This window comes from Scomber scombrus, chromosome 24, assembly GCF_963691925.1.
Source record: "Scomber scombrus chromosome 24, fScoSco1.1, whole genome shotgun sequence".
Classification (NCBI taxonomy): Eukaryota; Metazoa; Chordata; class Actinopteri; order Scombriformes; family Scombridae; genus Scomber; species Scomber scombrus.
Genome location: NC_084993.1, coordinates 16,340,891 through 16,353,987, shown reverse-complemented (window position 1 = coordinate 16,353,987; position 13,097 = coordinate 16,340,891). Strand labels below are relative to the sequence as shown.

The window sequence follows — 13,097 nt, the reverse complement described above, 5'->3', positions numbered from 1 at the left end:
TTTCCGATACCGATATCACCCGATACCGATATATGCAGGCTTTTTACACCAAAACTGTTAGGTAACAACATAACATATCTCCTACTGTTGAATTAACACATTATGCCTAATTTTATTGTGATGCCCAACTGGATGCATGCATAAATGCAACATGGCTTTCCAAATGTAATCACTGTCTGTGCAAAATAAGACAACAGCTTCAACTTAAGTTATGGAAAAAAGTGCCAATATGGCACTGCCATATTTATTATGCTGCTTTGCAGTAATTGCAAATTACAAAATTTACTATCCGTAGGACACACTTGGAAATAGTTCCAAACCACAGACATAAGCCCCGTTTCTGGAGGCGGGACCTTTTATAGGAACGTCCTCTCACTCGGCCCTCTCAGCGGTTGTGTTTACATAGCAGAGTAGTAAGACCCAGATAGGACCCAGATAGGACCCAACGGACTCTGACGGTGACGTCACAGAGGCGACTCGCCGAAAGCATAACAGAGAAAATGACAACGAGGGTAAACCTCGTTTCTGTTTGTGTGTTCGTGTACATGGCGGTGGATGCTATGAACTTGTTAGCCACGGTTAGCAACCCACGAGTCTAGCGTGTTGTTGTTGTTATACGTCATCAAGCGCGCGCCGGTAAACGTCCCATGCTGCGTTCATGTAGACTCGGAAATGCTGAAGCGTACAGAACAAACATCGGTTATAAAAACCTGATACCGATACTTCCCGATATTAGATTTTTAAGTAAATATTGGCCGATAATATCGGAGGGTTGATAATATCGGACATCCCTAGTTATAATAGTCTCTCCTCCTCTCTCTCTCTCTATCCATCCATCTATATCCAATAACATTCATGTACTATTAATGCATTCAGTAACCTACACTTCTTCCCCGGAGTTGTCTGTGCTTTCTCATCTCACAGGCAATCTGGGTCTGTAGACGTCCAGATGACAGATTCCAGTCCCGGACCTTCTAGCTTCAATGTTTATTTTCAATGTGCTACTCTCTCTCTCTCCTATTCTTCCTCTCTCTCCCCTCTACCCCAACCGGTCGAGGCAGATGGCCGCCCACTTTGAGCCTGGTTCTGCCTTAGGTTTCTTCCTGTTAAAAGGGAGTTTTTTCTTGCCATTGTCGCTAAATGCTTGCTCATGTGGGAATGTTGGGTCTCTTTAAAATTAAAACCTGAAGAGTTCGGTTTAGAACCTGCTCTATGTGTAAAGTGCCTTGAGATAACTTTGTTGTGATTTGGCGCTATACAAATAAAGATTGATTGATTGATTGATTGATAATGGGTTTCAATGGGGACACTTTTGTTCCTAAAGAGCCCAGAGGAACAATTTTGTTTATACGGTGTATTATAGACCTATTATAAGTGATTGATTAAAATAAAAAAATATATATATTAAAAGGAATGTCCTTCGAGAATTTGATGCCACAAGCATGGACACAGCCCAAATAAAGATAAAGATAAAGATACATTTATTGATCCCACATGGGAAAATGTATTGCTACAGCAGCTCAAAAAATAGTGATATAGAAAAAACTATAAAATTAAAAACTAAATAAAACGACCCTAAAATGAATCAAGAAAATAAAAAATTAAAAGCCAAACATGTTATCACAAATTTAAATAAATTAGATGTTGATGGATGAATAATGTCAGATTAGAAAGATATTGAATTCTTGGATATAGAGGACTGTACGTATTTATCTTTAGTATATTCAAGTTAATAAGACATGCAAATGCAAGCAAAGTTCAAAGTTTCTCCAACGCATAAAACTTTTTTATTTGTCTGAAAATATCTCAGCAGGGATCCTCTACTATCAGTCAATGATGCAAAAAAACGTTTTGACAAATGAAAGATGAAAATATGAAGTTTAAAAGAGTCTCACGCTGATTTTTTTTCTCAGCGTGAGAAATGTCAAGTGTGGGTCTATTAACTATTTATCACCTTTTTTCATTTTCCCTTTTTTATCATTTTAACATATCTGTGCAAATACAAACTCCAAAGTATGAAAACACACTCTACACAGCTGTTATTCTCCCACCCGCATTCAGTGAAGACCTCAATGTGTCTGTTAGGGATGTCCCGATCCGATATTTGGATCGGATCGGCCGCCGATATTAGCAAAAAAATGCATATCAATATCGGATCGGCCTGCACGGGAAAATCCTGATCCGGACTCCCGATCCAGTTTGTTTTCAAAACTCCGGTCCGTGTTTTCCAGCGCACCGATGTAGGTAATCCATTCCAGTTTTTTTCAGCTTTTCCCCCCAAATCCGGTCCGCGTTTTTCAGCACACCTAGCGACCTGTCCAGCATCCCACTATTTATTTTCTACTCAGCTTTTTTGTGTGTTTTGCTTTTTTAATACAGTTTACAATATTGTTTGCACTGATGGCTTTTTAAGCCTTGGTTTACACTCTTGTTGTTCAAGAGCAGAGCACTGATGCCAATTCAGTTTGTGTGGTTAATTGACTATTTATTATTTTGTCTATTTTGTGTTTATTTAACCCTGTTAAGAATAAACAGGTCAGCTTCTCATTACCAACTATTGTGGATTATTCAAACTAACCTAATTAAGTTGGCTAGTTGTTCTTAAGAGTAAAACCCTTTTCAACATGAGTATAACAACAAAATAAGTAAATATCTTTAATCTTTAATACATGCTTGGATCGGCCGGTATCGGTATCGGCCTATGCTAAAAGCTACAATATCGGTATCGGATTGGAAGTGCAAAAAGCTGGATCGGGACATCCCTAGTGTCTGTGATTGGTTTTACTCGTTGCCTTCGTTGGATAGGTTTAGGCAATAGGCATGATAATTATATTGACTGGTGGCGGGTCTCTGTCTTCTCGGGAAGAAAATAGTTTACCAACAACGACCACGTGGTACTGATCCGCCGCGTCATTGTGACAGAAGCAATTTGATTGGCCATCCAGTTGTTTCCCATTTCAAACTTTTGTTTCAACCGGAAGCTGCAGCGCAACACGTATTTCATGAAAAAACGTTTCAAACCTGAACAGTGACTCCCATAGATACACACAGTCACCACTGTCACTGTATAGCAGACGCACTTCAGCTTAGTACGGTTGATAAAGTTGTCGTAAACCATGAAAGGAACGACTAAACGCAAGGTAAGAGCAGCTAACATTCAAGCTTGACGTAGTACGTCTCCTAACTTACATGTCATTGTCTTTTGAATTGTAAAGGTTGCTGATCAGACAGCAGGAGAGATGTTTGTTGCTGTCAGTGGTAAAGATGGTTATTTATACTCGCCTGGGGATACAGGAGTCATCAGCAGCTACAGTGACATTTCTCTATATGGTTGTTCCAACTCCAATACGTAATGTTAGATTAGGTCTAATTATATTATTTCATAACCTTACATTACACTGATAATACTAAATCTATTGAAAAAACTAACGCCTAAACTAATGTAGAAGTTAGTGTCAAATTAGTCACATGAAAGTAAGCGTAAGACGCTTAAAAGATTGAATTATCGGAGTCACAGTAGCCATTTTACCATACATATTTATACTATATCTGCTTTTATTGTATACGTGAAACTGAAGGAGCACACCTCTATAGGGCTGCAACTAAGGATCACTTTCAAATTTTCAATCTTCATTTTCTCAACTAATTGATTAATAGTTTTAGCAACATAATATCAGTTAAGTAGAGCTCAAAGAGGTGTCTTCAAATGCCTTTTGTCCAACCAACTGTCCAAAATCCAAAGATATCCAGTTTAATGTCATATATGACAGGAAAGTATGAAATCTTGATGACAAATGAAAAAAGGATATTCAAATTTAAGATGCTGCAATCAGCACATTTTGAGATTTTTGCTTAAAAAATTACTAAAGCAATTATTTGATTATTAAAATAGTTGGTGATTAATCGTCTTTGTCAATTGACTAATTGCAGCTCTAATTCTCTGTATACTGTATTGTATATGGAGAGAATGACAATACATTGCACCTTGACCTTGATCTAAAGTTGAATTGTTTGTGGTGAAAGACTGAAGATCCAAACACACAGATCTGATCAGTAACAACTTCATAAACATTAAATGCATGTAGGTCTGGTATAATTAAATGCATCATTGGTCATATTATTGTACTTTCCAAAACTCTGATGTAGAGAGGAGGGCATGGTAGCCAGGTACAACAAGCCAGGTACAACACACAGTGACAGAGAGGTGGAGAGTGCTGTCTTGCAGACACAATTCAGAAGGTCCTTTTTTAAATACCAGGCTTGTGACTGACAGGTGGTGACATCAGGGAGGCTGACAGGAGGCGTAAAAGTGCAGCCTACCCAGAGAAGGTAAGCCCACCAGCCTTCTACTTGTGTAATGTTTGCTCTTTACATACACTATTCCTGTTAGCGCTCCCGTAACTCCTGAATATTTTGTTGTTAGAGTGACTCCAAACCCCGGGCCGGCTGCCTGCCCTGAGCCAGCCCACTCTCTGTACTCCACAGACTCTGAAGACCAGGTAATGAACTGAGCTGATTTACAACCATTGCAAAAGACATGAGACATTTTGGGCAGCATAATGCAGATCAACACAGCAGCTGACATTACAGATGGTAAGCATTCTCTCACCATGATTCATTTTGCTACTGTGTGAAGAAAAACAGCACACTGATATTGCAGTGTGATACAGGAAATGTTGTTTTCAAAAAAGGTGCTCAAAAATATTCCATTCCTCTCATCACATTGCAATAAAGTAGAGAACATATGATCTGCATTATGTTGTTTGTTTCCAGCCTCAATACGACAACATTTCATGGCAGATTCATGGTTCACATACATACATGATATCATTCACTTAGTATTCAAAACTAGTGGAACCTTCAGGTGGCAGCATCCTTGACCAAAGTCTCTGTTCATCCACAACCACCACATACCTCAAAAAACCAGCAGAATCCTTCTCAACTAAGGGATGGTTCTGGGTTGTCCATAATTTCTATCAATATTAATCTAATAATATCCTGTCCAGCAAAAATGGCTGCAAAACGCATAGAAGAACTCGAGAACAAGTGTCCGCTTTAGACACAAGGACATAAGGATTAATTACATTATTGTCACTGGACTGCACATCAAACCACTCATCCTCGTGGCTGAGTGAAAAAAGGGAGACAAGCTGTAAATGTGCATGTGCATGAACAACTGATGATGTGTGCCATACCACTGATCAACATCTCAGGTCATAATTTGAGTGTTCACCTTTGTTTTTTCTTCCAAATAAATGTTTCTCAAATGGAGATTTGTTTCCAAGCTGTCTGAAAGTGTTTCCAGATCTGAACTGTGTAGTTAACTTTTGAGACAAAAGCCACAGCAGTGTCACTGTGTATGGACCCTGCTGTTGTATTTGAAGAAAAGTCTGTATAGCTCGGCTCATCCCTGTTACTATCATCGCAGTCTGCAAAGAATCATAGCATTATACTAGATGACCGTGGAGATTCACTTAGCTCACCATCAGGAGGATTATGCTGTACCTGTCTGAGCATGGAGTACAACTCCTAGTCCAAGCGCTGGTCATCTCATGACTGGACTACTGCAGCTCACTCCTGGTTTGACTATCAGCATGTGCTGTTAAACTTCTGCAGATGATTCAGAATGCAGCCTGGTGTTCAAATGACCTAGCTTGACCCTGACAAGCTCATGCCACACTTTAGTTTATCTTCCCCAACTGGCTTCCAGCAGCAGCTTACATCAAGTTTAAAGCTTTGATGCTTGCCTTCAAGGCCAATGGAATGTATCCCTACTACATCTTCAGGCCATACGGGTCCTCCCATCTGCTCTGGTAATACCTTCACCACCTGGGGTGAAATCTATTGTCAATTCAGTTGTGGTTCTACAATGTTTTATAGAGCTATCCAGTTCCATAGTCTGCTCACTCCCATGGTGTAAAAATTCCGCTTACCACTTGATCATCTTTGAAAACATGACTACATCTAGGAACTGAAGCTGTGATTGTTGCTAATGGCTGTTTTCTCTCCTCTTAGGTCACCACTCTGCATAAGGGACTAGACCGCTGTGCTGCCTTACTCAGTGGTATCCTGCAGGCTGAGAAAGCAGGTCAGATGGGTTTCTTGACATAATGACCTTTTTAGAGAGCTGCTAATAGTGTTCCAGTTGATTATTGGATATCATTATTATTATTATTATTATTATTATTATTATTATTATTATTATTATTATTATTATATATTATTGCACAATAATCTTTTAGTACACCCTCTATCAACCCATTTCTGTTTATGTTAATGTTACTCATTCTATGTCTTCAGCTTTTCATTGTGAGGATATGCTGATATTCTCTTTTATATCACTGTGAACTGAATATCTTTGAGTTCACAAGCAGTTTTGCAGACTAATCATTTTACAGAGTAAATGATTAATTTAAAAATAGTGACTGCTTTGTCTAATTGATGTTTTAGTCCTGTTGCGCACACTCCTGTGTGTCTATGTGTGTTTAGAGCCCTCACCAGGCTCTCTCAGAGCAGTGAAGGGTGGAGCAGCCAAATCAAGATCATCCACCTCACTGAGAAAGAAGACCATCAAGAAAACACCTTCAAAGACAGGTGTGTGTGTGTGTGTGTGTATGTGTGTGTGTGCGCGTGCATGTGTGTGAGAAAGGGGTTTAGTTCATGAGTCAGTGTGAGAAGGACGAAAGTGAATCACACGAAGCTACAAAGTGTGAGACTTATTTCTTGATGTAGAGAGTGAAGGTGACATCATAAGAGCTTCTAAGAATATCTGATTTATCATAAATACAAATTCATTCATGTCAAACAATATACAATCTATTACAAAGTTCAGCTGTTTACAATTGTGGTAGTTAGTTATTATTTCAATTTCCTGGTACCTCAGACACTAAATGAGTAGCTATGCATGTTGGCAGCTGTAGTGGTTCCCCCAGCCCTGTGATTATGGTCTTGGGGATCATCAGGCTCTGTTGTTCTAAATATTAGCTGTGGTGTTGAACTGTAGTTTACCAACATAAGCTCTGTGAGTCAAACCCAACACAACTTTTTGTCAGAGATGTAGCATAGTGTCTTCCCCAGACCTTCAAACCATGGACAAAATGAGTCAGAACCAGACAGTTTGAGGTCCAGAAGGATCTACAGCAGATGTGAGTGACATGGGCTCTGTTTTCAAACTGTAGGTGTGTATGGATGGTCACACTGTAATTTATGGTCACACTGCTTCCATATTGTGTCAGCTGCCTCAGCCATCCAATGAGAGGACTGGAAAGATCAATATAATCAATAATAATATTAACAAATATCTCTTATTTTTTTTTAAGTTTTTCTTGGGATACAGGGTCTTTTTCTCACCCCTTTTGGAGTCTGTGTTATAATTTATAGGTGGCCTAGTGATCATTAGCACATAGCAGTCTTATTTCTAGCTTGTATTATATGATGTATTTGTTTTTACCACTGATCAGATATAGCACTTATTGATCAAGTGAAATTATGCCTTTTAATTATATTGTTTATCTATTGTTGTATTTTTTCTAATCTTTCTGATTCTCATATACTATACTTGTCTGACAGGTTCATCAGTTATTCAGACTGATCTTTCCAGTCCTCTCATTGGATTGAGTCAGCCCTTGTGTGTATATAATGGAAGTGTTGTGATGCTGCCCATGATATGCCTGTTGACGGATAGACCGAAATGTTGCAGAAACTTAATAAAACAAGCAGCAGTGAGGGAGGCAGTGTGCAGGAGCTTTTTTCATTTCAAAACAAAACATCATACACACATTATTGTTCCAAGTATTTGTATATGTCTTAATACATGTGTGGAAATGCAATGGAACATTTTGTTGGAAAATTAACTACTTTTGCCTGCTACCCATGGTGCATCAGTGGCCCCTTTGATTCTTGACAAATGGCCACTACAACAGCCTATAATTGTCTATAAAGTTATATCCTTATTATTCAGCTGTTTTGCTGAATCAAGTGGTTTTTTCCTTCCTGAGTGGATGGACAACTCTGGTTTAGACAACTTTCATTTTGGTTTAGGTGCTTAAAGGTGCCATATTAACACTAGTATCAAAATATTCAAATGATATATGCTAAAGAAGTATGTTGCGGAGAGTTTCAGTCCAGGGTAGAGATTGTAGGTGTGTTAAATTGCATTGTGGGAGCAGGCGAATGTAGTTGCAGCACAAATAGCAGCGGGAACCGACAGGTAATATTTCAGAGTCCTATTGTGTGTGTGTATAATGTTGCCCCAGCTTCCCTTCATGTCTACCTCCAGATCAAAAGAGCTCGCAGTCGGTTCATCGTGGACCAGGTAGCACAACACCAAGAACTCCACATCTGTTCTGTAGTCCAGCTGCACACTCAGGAGTGACACTCCATCCACCTCAGAAACAAACTCACACACTTCTGCAGTCTCACATATCTCCATCACAGAGTCAAACATGTAAGCTCCCCTACCCCACTCCCTCAGAGCCCCAGCCCTCCATTCGTCCCCTTCTGCACAAGTCCTCCATCCTCCTCTCTGTATCACAGTCCAACTCTCAGTCCAACCAGCCTGACTGCCTGTCTGGTTTGCACACACTTTGTAAAGAGAGAAGCTGCTGCAGCCCAGATTCTGATCGTGTGTCTGGTCCTCATGAGGCCTCCTGTGATAGAGAACAGGAGGATTTTGTGCCTGTGAGAGACGTCAATATCCAAAGTTCTACTACAGATCCACATACTGGTGTCAGTAATGCACACTCTCACATACATACCTGCACCATGAGGATGTCTAAGCTGCAGCTGGAACATGGACAGGTTGAGGAGTTCCCTCAGGATATACACAGTGGGGAGGACAGCAGTGCAGAGAAAGAAGTGAAGCTGAGGACGATTCAGTATCTGCTGGCAGAACTCAAGGCTCTGATCGCCGGACAAGGTGACCTGTCTGTCTGTTTCATTGATTAGTCTGTCAATTATTATTATTGGGAAACTGTGATGTCATGTATTTCTGTGCACCAATCACAGTTTGGAAACATTTGAATTAAACATGATGGCAGTTGTGTAGTTGTTGGCTTATGTTGACTGGCCACTGTCAATCAAATCTGATCTAAGCACTCCTTCATTTTTTAAGTGTTACAATCTTAAAAAATAAGAATTGAAGATGTTTTAATTGTAATGTATATTTCATGTTATAAAGAAATAATAAGGGGCTTTAAATATGGTTTAATAAAACATTGGTCTCTAGCTCTGCTTCACAGGGCTGTTAAGGATCATTCTGGTTTATTTCAACTATTATTGTTTTGTCCATCATTCTAATAGTAATGATGGATCATTGCTGAGATCAAGGAACATGGTTACATTATTAAGAAAGAAATCAAAAACAGCAAGAAGCATGAGCAGTCAAACAATGTGTAAACTATGATGGATGCTTACAAAGGACACATTTGTTATAAAGTTATTGTTCACTTTTGTTCTCTCTTTCAAACATGTATTTACCTCATAGTGTGACAGCTCGTGTTTGTAGACCTGCCAGACTTCTGTTTAGTGATGATGTTGTGTTTCCAGATATTATAACTGTAAGAAATGATCACAGAGTTGTCATTAAAAAAGGACACTGGTTTCTGGGTCAAATGTGGGCAGGGCCATTTCTGTCTTCTGTGTTAAGTGTTCATTAACACAGAAATGTTACAACTGTTCACAATTAGTGTTTTGCCATTGACATTAAAAGCAGCTTCTGTTGTACACTGCTGCTTTCACCTGGTGTTGTGAAATGTTGAAGTGATGTATAATCTTACTTGTAGTTAACCATATCAATCATGTGTGTGTGTGTGTGTGTGTGTGTGTGTGTAGGCAGTGTAGCAGAAAGGCTGTTCAGCCATCTGGAGCAGACTGTGTCATCATCACTGTTGAATGTCAGTAGTTCAAACACTCCAGAGTGTGCAGCAGACCTCCAGTCACTACTCACCCAGAACACCCAGCTGGTAATCCAGCTCAGGTAACACACACACACACACACACACACACACACACACACACACACACACACACACACACACACACACACACACACAGTGATGATAGAGAGATCAAATATGAATGCATGCCAATCTGCTGTCAAGGAAATCATTCAAAAAAACTCTTCAATTGTAACATTTATTATGACGGACTAAATGTTGCATTATTGCTCACACAGTGAAGCAGCAGATAATCCCACTAGCTAAAGGTGTAGAATGTGACTAAAGTCTAAAAGGGGTATCTCTCTGGCTGCTGAGGAGTCTCACTGGACACTACAGGAGGTTGGACCAATGTCTGGTTCAGAAGTAGTTCAGTTGAGAGTCAGAGTTGGAGCAGTGCGATATGTGCCTGTTTCCATCAGTTATGTATTCAGGTCATTTAGAGACAAGACTGTAAAGTTTACAGTTTATCATGCTGTCACCCTTTGTTACTCCTTGTATAATGGCACAGCTAAAGTGTGTGTGTGTGTGTGTCTCTATGTGTGTGCTAGGCATGTGAAGATTCTGAACCAGCAGTTAAAGGAGCGAGAGAAGGCAGAGAAGCAACGGAACATGGAGACACTCTGTGACTCACAAGGTAAAGTAAATATGAGTGTGTTGCTTCCTGTGTTGTTCACATTTAACACTAAAGGCATGTTAAGTGTTTACTCATCTCTCCTCAGTGTTGACTCTGCAGGAGGAGCTCACCTCTGCTCAGTCCCGTCTGCAGGAACTCCAAGATGACCTTGCAGAACTACGGAAAGCCCTGCAGGACACACAGAGCCAGCTTAGAGACAAAGAGGCAGAGCATGCACCCATGAAGACAGGTTGACAATGCATCACATGCTTTACTGACTATTCCTCACAGCTTCCAAGACCAACAGCAAACACAAGGATTCTGACTTCAAATTATTTATCACTCTGACTGACTTAACTTAAACCTATAGTTACCTGTTAACAACCTATAAATATAGGTTCAAAACAGGAGAAAAATAGCTCAAACAAAAATGCTAACAACTATGCTTGAAATGAGTATAAATATCAAATATATATTCATACAAACAAAACAAAAGATGTTGTTCAGATAAGACAAAGTCAAATGCATAAAAATGCTGCCCATAAAATAATAGAACTATAATAAAGCATTCAGAACTATAGTTAGCATGAAAGATCATCCTTTTTGTGGTGTTCTGTTATTTATAAACTGTTATAATGTCAGAGTTCCAAAACTTGAGGTTAATGTATATAGAAATGCTCACTGTACATGTACAGATGTGTCTGAGAAGATCATGTCAGATGGGCAGTGATGACATTTGTAGATTTATCTACAATATGTGTATATGTTTTTGTAGTGATATCATTCATTTGTATGTATGTATGTATGTATGTGTTTGTAGACTTGGAGGCCACCACATACAAGTTGGTGCAGAGTGAGAGAGAGAAAAGTGAGTTGATCTCACTCGCCCAGCAAAGACTGGAAGAGATAGAAAACCTCAACAGGTACAGTGGCAGCTGAATGAAAAGATTTATGACTAAAACAGACTGTAGCAGAGAGGTCTCTTCTATGTCTCTTCTCTCTGTTTCAGGATTCTTCAGTGTCACGACTTATCCGATCGTCACACACTTGTTAACAGCTCAGTGTCGGATGCTCCAACAACAAAGCAACATCGCAACAAACGCCAGCAGAGACAGGATCAAGCAGAGCTCCCCACAGCCCGCATCACTCAGTACCTGATGTCTTTGGATCAGCTGGAGCCCACACACATAGACGACAATGTGTGTGTGGCTGCAGAGAGGGAAGAAGAGGAAAAGAAACTGAGAGAAACATCATCACATTCATACATGAGGTCACACTGCTTCAGCTCAGATGAAGTCCAGTTATGTGGCCAGCAGCTGGGGAAGGAACGCAGGCGGTTGTTTGACTCGACACTCTCCCAGTGTGATGTGGAGACTGTCACATCTGAGTGGAGCTTGAGGTCAGGGTCGACCTTTGACACCAGAGATGAAGCAGCGTTCAGAGATGGTCTGGCAGCTCTGGATGCTAGCATAGCCAGTCTGCAGAATACTATTAAACTGGATTTGGGGAGATGATATTCACTCACTTGACAGCTTCATTTTAAATGAGCTACTCTTGCTGTCGTGTTTTAATGTGATATAGTGTGATGTAATGTGATATTTAAGATTGGAAATAAAGGATTGTTTTGATTTAGTCCGTTTAATTTTAATGGTTTTGATGAAGACACAGTCTGCTTTGTTTCAGCTGCTCCTGTGCAGTGGTGGGAATAACACCGTTATATTACTATATTACTTTTTTCAGTAACGAGTAATCAAATTAATTACTGTTTCCCCTGTTACAATGCCGTTACTGTTACTGCCAAAAAGCGACCTCACTGAAGCGGTTTTCGCCCGAACAGGCACTTGTCTCTCTCTCTCTCTCTGTCTCCCTGCCAAAGACTGGCTGCACTTAGGGGAATAACCAAAGACAGAGTAGTGCGCAAATGAGACACAATCTCCCGGAATCTGGAGCGAGCGAGCAAGAGTGCGCTTTAGAGAGTGACTGCGTGTGTGTGTGTTTATTTATCTATGCAGTGCGTGTGAGAGCAAAGCATCTCGCCCTCACCGGACCTTTTTATTTATTTATTCATTTCCAGTACAATTTTTCATTGTTATATTAAGAAAAGTTTTTATTGTTATTGCTTTTTGAGGAATAAAATTCAATTGCTGCACATCTGCTACTTGTACAATTTTATTATTTACTTCTTTTTAGTACATTTCTTAAGCATAATTCACAATGAACGTGATTTGGGCCAGTTGTTGTTAATTGGGGCAGCAAGTAATTTGACATATTTGAACAATTTTTAAAAAAGTAACGTAATAGTTACTTTTCCTGGTGATTAATTACTTTGACATTGATGTAACTCAGTTACTTTTTGGGAGAAGTAAGTACTGTAACACTGCTCCTGCGTGTCTGTCTTGCATGGGTGTAGTCACTAAAAATATGGTAAATTAGTTTTTCTGATTCAGTATAACTTGTGCATTTCTGTGTAAAAGTTTAAAAAAAAATGCATGATTACTTTTTCTTCTCAGCGTTTTGGGGGAATTGTGACGTAAACATGTTTTTCT

The 13,097-nt window shown here is 39.6% G+C and overlaps 1 protein-coding gene across 1 annotated transcript; it reads left to right on the top strand.

Moving 5' to 3' along the window:
• The first annotated feature begins 3,059 nt into the window (after window positions 1-3,059).
• ccdc14 (coiled-coil domain containing 14) lies at window positions 3,060-12,426 on the top strand. The gene is made up of 11 exons (XM_062414671.1): window positions 3,060-3,140; window positions 4,274-4,329; window positions 4,424-4,499; window positions 6,016-6,088; window positions 6,490-6,594; window positions 8,279-8,917; window positions 9,832-9,976; window positions 10,487-10,572; window positions 10,658-10,801; window positions 11,372-11,474; window positions 11,561-12,426. Exons 1-11 carry the CDS (start codon window positions 3,117-3,119, stop codon window positions 12,063-12,065), a joined length of 1,956 nt encoding a protein of 651 aa, XP_062270655.1. The 5' UTR covers window positions 3,060-3,116; the 3' UTR covers window positions 12,066-12,426.
• Window positions 12,427-13,097: the final 671 nt, after the last annotated feature.

Bases quoted from the DNA above. Each gene is read 5' to 3' on its own strand.
- ccdc14 (XM_062414671.1), top strand. From the start codon at position 3,117: ATGAAAGGAACGACTAAACGCAAG. The intron at 6,595-8,278 runs GTGTGTGTGTGT...GTCTACCTCCAG, and splicing joins GAAAACACCTTCAAAGACAG to ATCAAAAGAGCTCGCAGTCG. The intron at 8,918-9,831 runs GTGACCTGTCTG...GTGTGTGTGTAG, and splicing joins GGCTCTGATCGCCGGACAAG to GCAGTGTAGCAGAAAGGCTG.